The sequence below is a fragment of the Rhinopithecus roxellana genome, chromosome 4 (genome assembly GCF_007565055.1).
Source record: "Rhinopithecus roxellana isolate Shanxi Qingling chromosome 4, ASM756505v1, whole genome shotgun sequence".
NCBI lineage: Eukaryota > Metazoa > Chordata > Mammalia > Primates > Cercopithecidae > Rhinopithecus > Rhinopithecus roxellana.
In genome coordinates, this window is record NC_044552.1 from 164776345 (window position 1) to 164793686 (window position 17342).

The 17342-nt window shown below is 37.7% G+C and overlaps 1 protein-coding gene and 1 pseudogene across 1 annotated transcript in view; one reads left to right on the forward strand and one right to left on the reverse strand.

Moving 5' to 3' along the window:
• ROS1 (ROS proto-oncogene 1, receptor tyrosine kinase) overlaps window positions 1-2883 on the reverse strand; it is a 138438-nt gene extending 135555 nt beyond the window's left edge. The window contains 1 exon segment of the mRNA XM_030928976.1: window positions 2728-2883. Coding sequence (XP_030784836.1) covers window positions 2728-2850 — 123 coding nt within the window. The 5' untranslated portion in view covers window positions 2851-2883.
• Window positions 2884-15457: 12574 nt separating this feature from the next.
• LOC115896983 lies at window positions 15458-16328 on the forward strand (annotated as a pseudogene).
• The last annotated feature ends 1014 nt before the right edge of the window (window positions 16329-17342 follow it).

Here is a 17342-nt window from a genome sequence, read left to right on the forward strand (position 1 = left end):
TGTATTCCCAATTGCATCCACCACAGAGCTGAATATACATAGATACCTAGGAAAATGTATTGAATGGATTCCATTCAATAAATTGATATTGAATGAAATTTATTGAATGGAATTGATACTCCTGAGCCATTCTCAATGTTAGTTCCTCAGTTGTTGTGATTTGTTAATTCAAAAGAAAAGGGGGGTTGTGATGTAATTCAGGAATGGAAAACCAAACATCGTATGTTCTCACTGGTAAGTGGGAGCTAAGCTATGAGAACACAAAGGCATAAGAATGATACAATGGGCTTTGGGGACTAAGGGGAAAGAGTGGGAGCAGGGTGAGGGATAAAAGACTACAAATATGGTGCAGTCTATACATGGCTGATGGGTGCACCAAAATCTCACAAATCACCACTAAAGAATTTACTCATGTAACCAATTACCACCTGTTCCCCCAATAACTTATGGAAACATTAAAAAAGCGTTTTGTTGCTAAAGAAGATGGGAAAATGATGATTAAACAAAGCCTTTAATATGTTATTGTGGCCTGTGAATCTGCAAAAAGAGGGCATAGCAAAATACACTTCCATAAATTATTCAACCATGAATTCTTTTTTTTTCTCATAAAAGATCTCACAACACTAGTGTTCTGAAGAGCATTAATTATTTGTTGTTTTCTGCAGCACATGGCATCTAGAATTCAAAAAAACTTTTCAGTTAATACTTTCAACTAGTACATGCAGATCTCTGTTAATGTAAGCTAAAATTAATGTAAAATACCAATGCTCAAGCATAGAACTATGCTTTGTGCATTTTGGCCTGCAACTCTCAACATTTTTTTTTAGACAAGACATTCTTGTGTGTGTGTGTGTGTGTGTGTTTGTGTGTGTGTGTGTGTTTTTATTTAAGAAAACATGTCTCAATATCAAGAATCACCCAAAAAATTATAGATGACCTTCAGCGTAAATGCCCATGTTTTTAAAAATGATGCAGAAAATATAATAAACTTGAGCACTTTGTATATCCTCTCCTGTGAACCATGGTTACATTCAATTGTACATTCACTTCACTTTTGTCCCTCCAGGCCTTATGTCGGAACGTGTAGTACTTTCACTGGTCAAATTGGCAGACCGTGTCTCTCTTGCTGTTGCCACACATCAGCTGTGCCTTTCTCTGTAGGTGGTGAACGGAAGGCAACTCAACAAAGGAACAAACTGTCTATTCCTACTGCCAAACCCTGAAAACAAGGAGCCCACACAAAAAGATAAGAATAAATAAAACTACAGTAAAATAAAATGGAGACTGCAATATTGGAAACAACTAAAATCAGTTTCAGTAGCAGAGAAATTAACAGATAAATTATGGTGGTACATTCATATAATGGAATACTCTAAAGATATTAAAGATTCTGTTTCTAAAAACATTTTAGGGTCTGGGGAAAACTCACAATATAACGTAATGAAAAAGCTGGATGTATAACTGTGTGTAAATTATAGATATATATGTATACCTATATATATGAGGAAAAATACTAAAAGAAAATTCAATCTAAAGGTTACTAGGGGTGGAATTATAAGTTTTTTATTCCTCTCTAGTTCTTTATCTTATAAATATTTTATTTAAAATGTATATTCTTATTATAATTAGAAAAAAAATCTTTTTTAGAAAAGAAAACATTTAGTTTTCCATTTAGTAGTTGAAATATTTAGTAGTTCCATTCTTCCACTTTTACGTTTGGGTTACAAATATAAAAAACTAAAGCATGCAATTCTATATTAAAAGCAATGAAGTCTTTGGCAAAGATTTATATAAAATACTAAACTTTTTAAAAAATGCTACTAACCATGGTAAGCCTAAGTAGTGTTTTAAACTACAGTTTAAATCAAAAGTGTATAAGCACAAGTTTCTTTTTTAATCTGTCACAGAATTCTACCTCCAACACTTTAGCATAATATAATGAGTACTATATTTAGTACTTGTATTATCTTTAAAAGTATGGCTATAGATAGGGGCATATGTAAACTATCATGATATATTATTTGTCTTTGGACAGGAAGAGTGCATTTCTCTCTGTCTATAGAGTATTTGGTTTTTAAAGTTAATTCAGTAACTGTTTCAAGCACAACTAAATTACAACTGAAGAGATGGTACAATAGTTAGAGAAGGGATGACACCCAGAAATGAGAATGAAAGCATAAATTTCCACATAAAAAACTCACTAACTGAAATTATAAATGCACAAACAGAAATAAAGAAATGTACAAATAAGTATTGTTTTAAAATATAATATTTTACATGGCATCTGTATCTGCTTCCTTTTTCATCCAGCTTCCTACACAGCTGGAATTAGCAGGCATTATCCTGTGGCCAAACCTATTTCATGTTTCAAGACAACTATTAATGACTTTGTAATAAATGGGTTTAAATAGAAATTTTCAAGTGTATAAAATTGGCAAAATTGATTCAATTTAAACTTCCTTTACCTAATCCTCTAGCCCAAAAATTATGTGACCAGGTACCCTAAAGAAATAAAGTAGTCTGCTTTATCTTCTGCAATTATAAGTGCTGCTAACTTATTTAAGAAAAACTAATCTATCTTGTCTTGTTGCCACCACTTCTCATAAGAAAACTCTTCATAAAGAGAAAACAATTGTATCAGTTATAACAAGCTGAATTCTACACGTTCCAGTTCCTGCAAAGACAAATATTAGATTGTGTGACTTACCAGATTAGTTACAGACTTACCAGATTAGTTACACACGACTTTAGGCAGCTATTTAAAACTGTACACTGCACCACAAAAATCCATAGGCAGCCAAGAGTTGCAAAATTGACAAGTTTCAGAATAAGACAGTAAATGTTCTTCATCACTTCACCAATGGCAGATTTTTAGATGGCCGATCTTCTAATTTTCTCCATTTTCTGTATGAATTATTTGGGCTTCATCACTTCAGTTGGAGGAGTAGCTGATGGATTGTGTTTTGTTTTGCTATATTAGGATATATTTGCCTTTTGAAATAACATTTAGCCTTTTTAGTTTAGACCTTTGAATCCTTGAAAGCTTGTAACAGTTCCATAAGAGTTATTTCATAACAGCTTCCTTTTACTCCCATAAAGAAAGTCACCCACTGACTAAAGGTTAGTTCTTAGAAGAGCACTTCACATGGAAATTAAACAAAGAAAACGAATTGTATTTCAGCAAGGGTGTGACACATCCATAGTCTGAAACTGGAACATTTCAGTGAGTCGTCCACCACGTTACTTCTCTGATCTCTTTTCAGCTCTGCAGGGAATTGGGTTTTGATCACGTATGCTTTAGCAAACAGTAGCACTATTATAATAAAGAATTATTGAAAAAATAGAGGCACCCAAATCAAGCAATGCAACTGAAAGAGAAAACAGAACTCAGAAGCCAAATACATATTTTTAAATTTAAGAGCAAACAAAGCTGAAATTAATGGACAAATAGCCTGGGAGTGAGTTAAAAACAAGGAAGTTTGTTAGAGCACTCTCAGAACTTTACTACATATTAACTAAAATACTGCCTTATCAGGTCTATTGAGAAAGCTGAAACTAGTTACCAGAAACCTAAGATATGTTCAAGTGTCTGCCTTGAGAAGGAAACATTGCACAAGATTTCTTTCTTTCCTTCCTTCCTTCTTTCCTTCTTTCCTTCTTTCTTTCTTTCTTTCGAGTCTCCCTCAGTCACCCAGGCTAGAGTGCAGTGGCGTCATCACGGCTCACTGCAACCCCTGCCTCCCAGGTTCAAGCGATTCTCCTGCCTCAGCCTCCAAGTAGCTGGGACTACCAGGCACAGGCCACCACGTCAAGCTAAGTTTTGTATTTTTAGTAGAGACGAGGTTTCACCATGTTGGCCAGAATGCTCTCTACCTCTTAATCTCGTGATCTGTCCACCTCGGCCTCCCAAAGTGCTGCGATTACAGGCGTGAGCCACCGCAGTACACCAGGCCAACCTCCTTGTTTGCTTAAATAAATTATACTAAATGTAACTTAAACTTTTCTTAATGATATAAGGTTCTCATTAGGAGTAACACATGCATGAGATTTTGTTTTGAGCTGAACGTCTTTTTGATTGGATTTTTGTTTGTTTTAATTTTTATGGGTACATAGTAGGTGCATGTATTTATGGGGCACAGGAGATGTTCTGAAACATCCATGTGCAATGTGAAATGAGCACATCATGAAGAATAGGGTGTCCATCCCCTCAAGCATTTATCACACTGAGTTGCAAACAATCCAAGTATGCTCTAAGTCATTTTAATATGTACAGTTATTATTGACTATAGTCACCCGTTGTGCTATCAGATAGTAGGTCTTATTTAATCTTTCTGCATTTTTTGTACTCATTAACCGTCCCCATCTCCCATTCCCCACCTCATCCACCACTACCCTTCCCAGCCTCTGGCAACCATCCTTATACTCTCTTTGTCCATGAATTCAATTGTTTTGATTTTTAGATCCCACAAAAAAGTGAAAACATGCAATGTCTGCCTTTCGGTGCCTAGCTCAATTCACTTAACGTAATAATCTGCAGTTCCATCCATGTTGTTGGAAATGACTGAGTATGGCTGAATAGTTCTCTGTTGTGTATATACCACATTTTCTTTATCCATTCATCTATTGGTGCACACTTAGGTTGCTTCCAAATCTTAGCTATTGTAAACAGTGCTGCAGTAAACATTGGCATACAGATATTTCTTTGATATACTGATTTTCTTTCTTTTTTTTTAATTACCATATGTAATTTTATTTTTATTTATTTTATTTTATATTATACTTTAAGTTCTAGGGTACATGTGCATAACGTGCAGGTTTGTTACATATATATACATGTGCCATGTTGGTGTGCTGCACCCAGCAACTTGTCAGCACCCATCAATTCATCATTTACATCAGGTATAACTCCCAATGCAATCCCTCCCCCCTCCCCACTCCCCATGATAGGCCCCGGTGTGTGATGTTCCCCTTCCCGAGTCCAAGTGATCTCATTGTTCAGTTCCCACCTATGAGTAAGAACATGCGGTGTTTGGTTTTCTGTTCTTGTGATAGTTTGCTAAGAATGATGGCTTCCAGCTGCATCCATGTCCCTAAAAAGAACGCAAACTCATCCTTTTTTGTGGCTGCATAGTATTCCATGGTGTATATGTGCCACATTTTCTTAATCCAGTCTGTCACAGATGGACATTTGGGTTGATTCCAAGTCTTTGCTATTGTGAATAGTGCTGCAATAAACATACGTGTGCATGTGTCTTTATAGCAGCATGATTTATAATCCTTTGGGTATATAACCAGTAGTGGGATGGCTGGGTCATATGGTACATCTAGTTCTTGATCCTTGAGGAATTGCCACACTGTTTTCCATAATGGTTGAACTAGTTTACAATCCCACCAACAGTGTAAAAGTGTTCCTATTTCTCCACATCCTCTCCAACACCTGTTGTTTCCTGACTTTTTAATGATTGCCATTCTAACTGGTGTGAGATGGTATCTCATTGTGGTTTTGATTTGCATTTCTCTGATGGCCAGTGATGATGAGCATTTTTTCATGTGTCTGTTGGCTGTATGAATGTCTTCTTTTGAGAAATGTCTGTTCATATCCTTTGCTCACTTTTTGATGAGGTTGTTTGTTTTTTTCTTGTATATTTGTTTGAGTTCTTTGTAGATTCTGGATATTAGCCCTTTATCAGATGAGTAGATTGCAAAAATTTTCTCCCATTCTGTAGGTTGCCTGTTCACTCTGATGGTAGTTTCTTTTGGTGTGCAGAAGCTCTTTAGTTTAATTAGATCCCATTTGTCAATTTTGGCTTTTGCTGCCGTTGCTTTTGGTGTTTTAGACATGAAGTCCTTGCCCATGCCTATGTCCTGAATGGTATTACCTAGGTTTTCTTCTAGGGTTTTTATGGTATTAGGTCTAACATTTAAGTCTCTAATCCATCTTGAATTAATCTTCGTATACGTAGTAAGGAAAGGATCCAGTTTCAGCTTTCTACATATGGCTAGCCAGTTTTCCCAGCACCATTTATTAAATAGGGAATCCTTTCCCCATTTCTTGTTTCTCTCAGGTTTGTCAAAGATCAGATGGCTGTAGATGTGTGGTATTATTTCTGAGGACTCTGTTCTGTTCCATTGGTCTATATCTCTGTTTTGGTACCAGTACCATGCTGTTTTGGTTACCGTAGCCTTGTAGTATAGTTTGAAGTCAGGTAGCATGACGCCTCCAGCTTTGTCCTTTTGACTTAGGATTGTCTTGGCAATGTGGGCTCTTTTTTGGTTCCATATGAACTTTAAAGCAGTTTTTTCCAATTCTGTGAAGAAACTCATTGGTAGCTTGATGGGGATGGCATTGAATCTGTAAATAACCTTGGGCAGTATGGCCATTTTCACGATATTGATTCTTCCTATCCATGAGCATGGTATGTTCTTCCATTTGTTTGTGTCCTCTTTGATTTCACTGAGCAGTGGTTTGTAGTTCTCCTTGAAGAGGTCCTTTACATCCCTTGTAAGTTGGATTCCTAGGTATTTTATTCTCTTTGAAGCAATTGTGAATGGAAGTTCATTCATGATTTGGCTCTCTGTTTGTCTGTTACTGGTGTATAAGAATGCTTGTGATTTTTGCACATTAATTTTGTATCCTGAGACTTTGCTGAAGTTGCTTATCAGCTTAAGGAGATTTTGGGCTGAGACAATGGGGTTTTCTAAATATACAATCATGTCATCTGCAAACAGGGACAATTTGACTTCTTCTTTTCCTAACTGAATACCCTTTATTTCTTTCTCTTGCCTGATTGCCCTAGCCAGAACTTCCAACACTATGTTGAATAGGAGTGGTGAGAGAAGGCATCCCTGTCTTGTGCCAGTTTTCAAAGGGAATTTTTCCAGTTTTTGCCCATTCAGTATGATATTAGCTGTGGGTTTGTCATAAATAGCTCTTATTATTTTGAGGTACGTTCCATCAATACCGAATTTATTGAGCGTTTTTAGCATGAAGGGCTGTTGAATTTTGTCAAAAGCCTTTTCTGCATCTATTGAAATAATCATGTGGTTCTTCTCTTTGGTTCTGTTTATATGCTGGATTACGTTTATTGATTTGTGAATGTTGAACCAGCCTTGCATCCCAGGGATGAAGCCCACTTGATCATGGTGGATAAGCTTTTTGATGTGCTGCTGAATCTGGTTTGCCAGTATTTTATTGAGGATTTTTGCATCGATGTTCATCAGGGATATTGGTCTAAAATTCTCTTTTTTTGTTGTGTCTCTGCCAGGCTTTGGTATCAGGATGATGTTGGCCTCATAAAATGAGTTCGGGAGGATTCCCTCTTTTTCTATTGATTGGAATAGTTTCAGAAGGAATGGTACCAGCTCCTCCTTGTACCTCTGGTAGAATTCGGCTGTGAATCCATCTGGTCCTGGACTTTTTTTGGTTGGTAGGCTATTAATTATTGCCTCAATTTCAGAGCCTGCTATTGGTCTATTCAGGGATTCAACTTCTTCCTGGTTTAGTCTTGGAAGAGTGTAAGTGCCCAGGAAATTATCCATTTCTTCTAGATTTTCTAGTTGATTTGTGTAGAGGTCTTTATAGTATTCTCTGATGGTAGTTTGTATTTCTGTGGGATCGATGGTGATATCCCCTTTATCATTTTTTATTGCGTCTATTTGATTCCTCTCTCTTTTCTTCTTTATTAGTCTTGCTAGTGGTCTGTCAATTTTGTTGATCTTTTCAAAAAACCAACTCCTGGATTCATTGATTTTTTGGAGGGTTTTTTGTGTCTCTATCTCCTTCAGTTCTGCTCTGATCTTAGTTATTTCTTGCCTTCTGCTAGCTTTTGAATGTGTTTGCTCTTGCCTCTCTAGTTCTTTTAATTGTGATGTTAGAGTATCAATTTTAGATCTTTCCTGCTTTCTCTTGTGGGCATTTAGTGCTATAAATTTCCCTCTACACACTGCTTTAAATGTGTCCCAGAGATTCTGGTATGTTGTATCTTTGTTCTCATTGGTTTCAAAGAACATCTTTATTTCTGCCTTCATTTCGTTATGTACCCAGTAGTCATTCAGGAGCAGGTTATTCAGTTTCCATGTAGTTGAGCGGTTTTGATTGAGTTTCTTAGTCCTGAGTTCTAGTTTGATTGCACTGTGGTCTGAGAGACAGTTTGTTATAATTTCTGTTCTTTTACATTTGCTGAGGAGTGCTTTACTTCCAATTATGTGGTCAATTTTGGAATAAGTGCAATGTGGTGCTGAGAAGACTGTATATTCTGTTGATTTGGGGTGGAGAGTTCTATAGATGTCTATTAGGTCCGCTTGGTGCAGAGATGAGTTCAATTCCTGGATATCCTTGTTAACTTTCTGTCTCGTTGATCTGTCTAATGTTGACAGTGGGGTGTTGAAGTCTCCCATTATGATTGTATGGGAGTCTAAGTCTCTTTGTAAGTCTCTAAGGACTTGCTTTATGAATCTGGGTGCTCCTGTATTGGGTGCATATATATTTAGGAGAGTTAGCTCTTCCTGTTGAATTGATCCCTTTACCATTATGTAATGGCCTTCTTTGTCTCTTTTGAACTTTGATGGTTTAAAGTCTGTTTTATCAGAGACTAGGATTGCAAACCCTGCTTTTTTTTGTTCTCCATTTGCTTGGTAGATCTTCCTCCATCCCTTTATTTTGAGCCTATGTATGTCTCTGCATGTGAGATGGGTCTCCTGAATACAGCAGACTGATGGGTCTTGACTCTTTATCCAGTTTGCCAGTCTGTGTCTTTTAATTGGAGCATTTAGTCCATTTACATTTAAGGTTAATATTGTTATGTGTGAACTTGATCCTGCCATTATGATATTAACTGGTTATTTTGCTCGTTAGTTGATGCAGTTTCTTCCTAGCCTTGATGGTCTTCACATTTTTGCATGTTTTTGCAATGGCTGGTACCGGTTGTTCCTTTCCATGTTTAGGGCTTCCTTCAGGGTCTCTTGTAAGGCAGGCCTGGTGGTGACAAAATCTCTAAGCATTTGCTTATCTGTAAAGGATTTTATTTCTCCTTCACTGATGAAACTTAGTGTGGCTGGATATGAAATTCTGGGTTGAAAATTCTTTTCTTTAAGAACGTTGAATATTGGCCCCCACTCTCTTCTGGCTTGTAGAGTTTCTGCCAAGAGATCTGCTGTTAGTCTGATGGGCTTCCCTTTGTGGGTAACCCAACCTTTCTCTCTGGCTGCCCTTAAGATTTTTTCCTTCATTTCAACTTTGGTGAATCTGGCAATTATGTGTCTTGGAGTTGCTCTTCTGGAGGATTATCTTTGTGGCGTTCTCTGTATTTCCTGAATTTGAATGTTGGTCTGCCCTACTAGGTTGGAGAAGTTCTCCTGGATGATATCCTGAAGAGTGTTTTCCAACTTGGTTCCATTTTCTCCCTCACTTTCAGGCACCCCAATCAGACGTAGATTTGGTCTTTTTACATAATCCCATACTTCTTGCAGGCTTTGTTCATTTCTTTTTCTTCTTTTTTCTTTAGACTTCTCTTCTCACTTCATTTCATTCATTTGATCCTCAATCACTGATACTCTTTCTTCCAGTTGATCCAGTCAGTTACTGAAGCTTGTGCATTTGTCATGTATTTCTCATGTCATGGTTTTCATCTCTGTCAGTTTGTTTATGGCCTTCTCCGCCTTAATTATTCTGGTTATCAATTCTTCCACTCTTTTTTCAAGATTTTTAGTTTCTTTGTCCTGGGTACATAATTCCTCCTTTAGTTCTGAGAAGTCTGATGAACTGAAGCCTTCTTCTCTCATCTCGTCAAAGTCATTCTGCATCCAGCTTTGATCCGTTGCTGGCGATGAGCTGTGTTCCTTTGGAGGGGGAGATGCGCTCTTATTTTTTGAATTTCCAGCTTTTCTGCCCTGCTTTTTCCCTATCTTTATGGTTTTATCTGCCTCTGGTCGTTGCTGATGGTGATGTACTGATGGTGTTTTGGTGTGGGTGTCCTTCCTGTTTCTTAGTTTTCCTTCTAACAGTCAGGACTCTCAGCTGTAGGTCTACTGGAGATTGCTTGAGGTCCACTCCAGACCCTGTTTGCCTGGGTGTCAGCAGCAGAGGCTGCAGAAGATAGAATACTGCTAAACAGTGAGTGTACCTGTCTGATTCTTGCTTTGGAAGCTTCCTCTCAGGGGTGTACTCCACCGTGTGAGATGTGGGGTGTCGGTCTGCCCCTAGTGGAGGATGTCTCCCAGTTAGGCTGCTCAGGGGTCAGGGACCCACTTGAGCAGGCAGTCTGTCCCTTCTCAGATCTCAACTTCCGTGTTTGGAGATCCACTGCTCTCTTCAAAGCTGTCAGACAGAGTCGTTTGCGTCTGGAGAGGTTTCTGCTGTTTTTTGTTGTTGTTGTTGTTGTTGTTGTTGTTGTTGTTTAGCTGTGCCCTGTCCCCAGAGGTGGAGTCTACAGAGACTGGCAGGCCTCCTTGAGCTGCTGTGAGCTCCACCCAGTTCGATCTTCCTAGGGCTTTGTTTACCTACTTAGGCCTCAGCAATGGCAGGTGCCCCTCCCCCAGCCTCGCTGATGCCTTGCAGTTAGATCATAGACTGCTGTGCTAGCAATGAGGAAGGCTCCGTGGGCGTGGGACCCTCCCGGCCAGGTGTGGGATATAATCTCCTGGTGTGTCCGTTTGCTTAAAGCGCAGTATTGGGGTGGGAGTTACCCGATTTTCCAGGTGTTGTGTGTCTCAGTTCCCCTGGCTAGGAAAAGGGATTCCCTTCCCCCTTGCACTTCCCAGGTGAGGCGATGCCTCACCCTGCTTCAGCTCTTGCTGGTCGGGCTGCAACTGACCAGCACCGATTGTGTGGCACTCCCTAGTGAGATGACCCCAGTACCTCAGTTGAAAATGCAGAAATCACCGGTCTTCTGTGTCGCTCGTGCTGGGAGTTGGAGACTGGAGCTGTTCCTATTTGGCCATCTTGCTCCGCCCCCCTGATTTTCTCTCTTTTAGGCATATACCCAGCAGTAGAATTGCTGGATCATACGGTAGCTTAATTTTCCGTTGTTGGAGGAACCTCCAAACTGTTCTCCATAGTGGTTGTATTAATTTACATTCTCATAAAAAATGTACAAGGGTTTCCTTTTCTCCACATTGCCACCAGCATTTGTTATAGCCTGTCTTTTGGATATAAGCCATTTTAACTGGGTAAGATGATATCCCATTGTAGTTTTGATTTGCATTTTTCTGATGGTTAATGATGTTAAACACTTTTTATATGCCTGTTTGTCATTCATATGTCTTCTTTTGAGAAATGTCTATTCAAATCTTTTGCCTATCCTTTGACTGGATCATTAGATTTTTTTCCTATAGAGTTGGTTGATCTCCTTATTTATTCTAGTTATTAATCCCTTGTCTGGTGGGTAGTTTGCAAATATTTTCTCCCATTCTGTGGATTTTCTCTTTACTTTGTTAATTGTATCCTTTGCTGTACAGAAGATTTTTAATTTGATGTGATCTCGTTTGTCCATTTTTTCTTTGGTTGCCTGTGCTTATTGGGTACTGCTCAAGAAATTTTCATCCCAACCAATGTTCTGGAGATTTCCCCAATGTTTTTTGTAGTAGTTTCATGGTTTGAGGTCTTAGATTTAAGTCTTTAGTCCATTTTGATTTGAATTTTGTATAAGGATAGAGATAGGGGTCTAGTTTTATTCCTTTGTATATGGATATCCAGTTTTCCCCACACCATTTATTGAAGAGACTGTCTTTTCCCCAGTGTATGTTCTTGGCATCTTTGTCAAAAATGAGTTTACTGTAGGTGTGTGGATTTGTTTCTGGGTTCTCTAGTCTGTTTCATTGGTCTATGTGTCCATTTTTATGACAGTACCATGCTGTTTTGGTTACTATAGCTCTGTAGTATAATTTGAAGCCAGGTAATATAATTCCTCCTATTTTGTTCTTTTGCTTAGGATAGCTTTAGCTATTCTTGGTCTCTTGTGGTTCAATATAAATCTTAGGACAGTTTTTTCTGTTTCTGTTAAGAATGTCATTGGTATTTTGATAGGAATTGCATTGAATCTGTAGATTGCTTTGGGGAGTATGGACATTTTAACAATATTGACTTTTCCAATTAATGAACATGGAATGCTTTTCCATTTTTTGTGTGTCCTAATCAATGTCTTTAATCAGTGTTTTATAGTTTTCATTATAGAGATCTTTCACTTCTTTGGTTAATTCCTAGATACTTAATTTTATCTGTAGCTATTGTAAATGGAATTACTTTCTTGATTTCTTTTTCAGATTGTTCACTCTTGACATATAGAAATGCTACTACTGATTTTTGTATGTTAGTTTTGTATCCTGAAACTTTACTAAATTTGTTTATCAGTTCTACTACTTTTCTTGTGAAGTCTTCAGGTTTCTCAAAATGTAAGATATGTCATCTGCGAACAAGGATAATTTGACTTCCTCCTTTCCAATTTAGATGCCCTTAGTATCTTTCTCTTGTCCGATTGCTCTAGAGGGGATGTCCAGTACTGTGTAGAATAACAGTGGTGAAGTGGGCATCTTTGTCATGTTTCAGACCATAGAGGAAAGGCTTTCAGTTTTTCCCCATTCAGTATAATACTAGTTGTGGGTAGGTTATATATGACTTTTATTATGTTGAGGTATGTTCCTTCTATCCCCGGTTTTTTAGTGGTTTTTATCATAAAAGGATGTTGAATTTTTTTTTTTTTTTTTTTTTTTTTTTTTTTTTTTTTTTTTTTTTGAGATGGAGTCTTGAGTCTCGCTCTGTCACCCAGGCTGGAGTGCAGTGGCGCGATCTCAGCTCACTGCAAGTTCCACCTCCCGGGTTTATGCCCTTCTCCTGCCTCAGCCTCCTGAGTAGCTGGGACTACAGGTGCCCACCACCTTGCTCAGCTAGTTTTTTGTATTTTTTAGTAGAGACGGGGTTTCACCATGTTAGCCAGGATGGTCTGGATCTCCTGACCTCGTGATCCTCCCACCTCGGCCTCCCAAAGTGCTGGGATTACAGGCTTGAGCCACCGCGCCCGGCCTGGGATGTTGAATTTTACCAAATCTTTTCCAGCATCAATTAAAAAGATCATGTGCTTTTTATCTTTCATTCTTTTGATATGATGTAGCACACAGCACACTGATTGATTTGTGTATGTTGAATCATCCTTCCATATCAGGGATAAATCCCACTTGGTCATGATGAATGATCTTTCTAATGTATTGTTGAATTCATTTTGCTAGTATTTGGTTGCAGAATTTTGCATCAGTATTCATCAAAGATTGGGCTGTACTTTTCTTTTTTGGTGTGTCTTTATCTGGTTTTTTGTATCAGGGAAATACTGGCCTCATGGAATGAGTTTAGAAGTATTCCCTCCTACTCTGTTTTTCAGAATAAGTTGAGTAGGATTGGTATTAGCTTTTCTTTAAATGTTTGCTAGAATTCAGCAGTGAAGCTATTAAGTCTCAGGCTTTTCTTTACTGGGAGACTTTTATTACAGCTTCAATCTCATTATTTGTTATTGGTCTGCTCAGGTTTTGGATTTCTTCCTGGTTCAATCTTGGCAGGTTATATGTATCTAGGAACTTGTGCATTGCTTCTATATGTTTCCATTTATTAGCATGTAGTTGCTCATAGTAGCCACTAATGATCCTTGGAAAACCTGCAGATATCAGTTGTAATATCTCCTTTTTCATTTCTGATTTTATTTATTTTGATCTTCTTTCTTTTTTTCTTAAACTGGCTCAAGGTTTGACAATTTTGTTTAACTTTTCAAAAAAAACTTTGTTTCATTGATTTTTCTGTTTTTTCCATTTTTTTCTGCTCTGATCTTTATTATTCCTTTTCTACTACTAATTCTGGGTTTGGCTTGCTCTTGCTTTTCTAGTTCTTTAAAATACATCATTAGATTGTTCATTTGACGTTTTTCTTTTTTTTTTTTTTTTTTTTTTTTTTTTTGATGTAGGCACTTAGAGCTATAAGAATCTCTTTTAGTACGTCTTTTGCTGTATCCCATAGGTTTTGGTATATTGTGTTTTCATTATCATGTGTTTCAAGAAATTTTTCAATTTCCTTCTTAATTTCTTCATTGGCTCACTGATCATTCAGGAGCATATTGTTTAAATTCTATGTGTTTGAATAGTTTCCAAAATTTCTCTTGTTATTAATTTCTAGTTTTATTTTATTTTGGTCAGAAAAGCTGCTTGATATTATTTCAATTTTTTAAATGTTTTAAGATTCGGTTTTTGACTTAACATCTGGCCTATCCTTAAGAATGATTCATGTGCTGAGGAAAAGAATGTGTATTCTGGGCTGGGCACGGTGGCTCAGGCCTGTAATCCCAGCACTTTGGGAGGCCGATGTGGGTGGATCATGAGGTCAGGAGATCAAGACCATCCTGGTTAACATGGTGAAACCCCGTCTCTACTAAAAATACAAAAAAATCAGCCTAGCGTGGTGGTGGGCGCCTGTAGTCCCAGCTACTCGGGAGGCTGATGCAGGAGAATGGCGTCAACCCAGGAGGCGGAGCTTGCAGTGAGCTGAGATCACGCCACTGCACTGCAGCCTGGGTGACAGAGCGAGACTCCCTCTCAAAAAAAGAAAAAATATATATGTATTCTGCAGCCCTTGGATGAAATGTTCTGTAAATTAGATCCATTTGGTCTATATTGCAGATTAAGTCTGATGTTTCTGTGTTGGTTTTCCATCTGAACCATCTGTCCAATGCAGAAAGTGGGGTGTGGAAGTCTCCTGCTATTATTGTATTAGAGTCTGTCTCTCTCCTTAGCTCTAATAATATTTGTTTTATATATGTGGGTGCTCCAGTGTTGGGTGCATATATATATTTTAAATTGTTGCATCCTCTTGCTGAGTTGACCCCCTTTATCTTTATATAGTGACCTACTTTTCTTCTTATTGCTTTTGTCTTGAATTCTATTTTGTCTGATATAAGTATATTCCTGCTCTTGGCATGGAATATTTTTTTACAACGCTTTATTTTCCATCTCTGTGTATCTTTATAGGTGAAGTGTGTTTCTTATAGGCAGAAGATCAATCGGTTTTTTGGTTTTCAGTTTTTTTTGTTTTTTGTTTTTTGTTTTCATCCATTCAGCCAGTATATGTCTTTTGATTGGAGAGTTTAGCCCATTGACATTTAAGGTTATTATGGACAAGTAAGGACTTATACCTGTCATTTTGTTGTTTTCTTATTGTGTTTTGGCCTTCCTTCTTTCTTTCATTCTTGTCTTCCTCTAGTGAAGATGATTTTGTCTGGTGATATGATTTCAATGTGAGGTTACCATGATGCTTGCAAATACTATTTTAAAACTCATTATTCAGGCATATAAACCAGCCAGAGTGGCAGTGGCAGAGGCAAGACCCCCATAGCACCAGCAGTAGCAACTCAGAGAAAGCACAGAGCAACACCGACTGCAGAGACCTGGTGACAGCATGAGAGGTACTAGGTTTTAAGAAATTTGTATCATGCTTGAGTATAAATTAGTCATTCTTGGCTCAGGAGGTGTTGGAAATTCTGCTTTGACTGTACAATTTGTACAAAGAACTTTTGTTGAAAAACATGATCCTACAATAAAAGATATTACAGGAAGCAAGTTGAAACAGATGCACAACTCTGTACGCTTGAAATATTGGATACTACAGGAACAGAACAATTTACAACAATAAAGCATTTGTACATAAAAATGGAAAAGGCTTTGTATTAGCTTATGCCATCCCAGCACAGTTCACATTTTAAGATTTACAAGATCTGAGAGAACAGATTCTTCAAGTTAAAGACACTGATATTGTCCCAATGATGGTTAGTAATAAGTGTGACTTGGAAGATAAAAGAGTTGTAGGGAAGGAACAAGGTCAAAATCTAGCAAGACAATGGAACAACTGTGCATTCTTAGAATCTTTGGCAAAATAAAAAATAAATCTTAATAAGGCCAGGCATGGTGGCTCATGCCTGTAATCTCAGCATTCTGGGAGGCCGAGGCGGGTGGATCACCTGAGGGCAGGAGTTTGAAACTAGCCAGGCCAACATGATGAAACCCTGTTTCTACTGAAAACACAAAATTAGCCAGGCGTGGTGGCACATGCCTCTAATCCCAGCTACTCGAGAGGCTGAGGCAGGAGAATCACTTGAACTCAGGAGGTGGAGGTTGCAACGAGCTGAGATCATTCCATTGTTTTCCAGCCTGGGCAGAAAGAGTGAAACTCTATCTCAAAAATAAGGTAATATGACCTAGTGTGACAATTAACAGAAAACCTCCAGTGCCTGGGAAGGCTTGCAAAAAGTCATCATGTCAACTGCTTTAATATACTAAATGCACTGTAGCTCTGAGCCAGGTCTGAAGAATGTTGCCCAATTCAACAGTGCCTGAGCAATTCCAACTTTGTTAAACCTACCAACATCTTAAGTGGACTCTCTTGTGGTGGTACCCTTTAAGAGACAGATGAAAGATGCCATATCAGTTTGCACATTCTAATAACTTTCCAGTAGCACAAGAGAGATTTTTACTTGTCTAATAGTTGTAGAATATGCAGCTGGTAAAACCAGAAGCTACATCCAGTATTACTGCTAAGAGACATTCTTCATCCACCAGTGTTGTACATGTATGAAAATGGTGTACTGTATATTTGAACATGCCCCATGCTTTGTATTGGAGAGTACAATAATGCAAATTCTAAAACCACCACTATTTTAGCATAATAAGAGAAAGTCCAAAGAGATCCTATACAGACTACTCTAGATACCTTTGTTTTGTTGATACTTGTAGCTTATCATACTTTTTTTAAAAAACATTCAAGATCATTATCATTGTACAAAATATGCATTTTGATTAACACAGCTATATAGTTTTTTAATTTTTTAAAGAGAAACTATGAAGCAGTGATCTTGTCTTTAAAATATGATAGTCCTTTCAGTATAATATCTTAATTTGAAGATGTTGCCTTTAATATCTGTTGGGAAAGAAATGTTCAGACTTTTCAAATCTCTTATTATATTTTTCCTTTTTTGTTTACATAGGAAAAATGTTACTGTACAGCTGTGTGTACAGTAAGAGTCTACAATAAGAAGTGGATATTTTCAAACAATTTTTTAATGGTTTAACAATTTTTCTAAATCTTTCAGGCTTCTACAGCTATGGATTCTCACTGTGAATCCCTTGCTTGCTCATGCATAGTGTATTTGCAATACAAAATATACAGGTTTAGTATTTTTGCCTGTTATTGATTGTTTCACATGTGTAATATTTTGGTTTACATGTTAAATGGTGGATGAGTACTGTGGACTTGAATGTGGGAAGTAATTTTAATCATGTGTAATTGGTCACAAGGGCTAATTTGCAGTAGCTATTGTTGT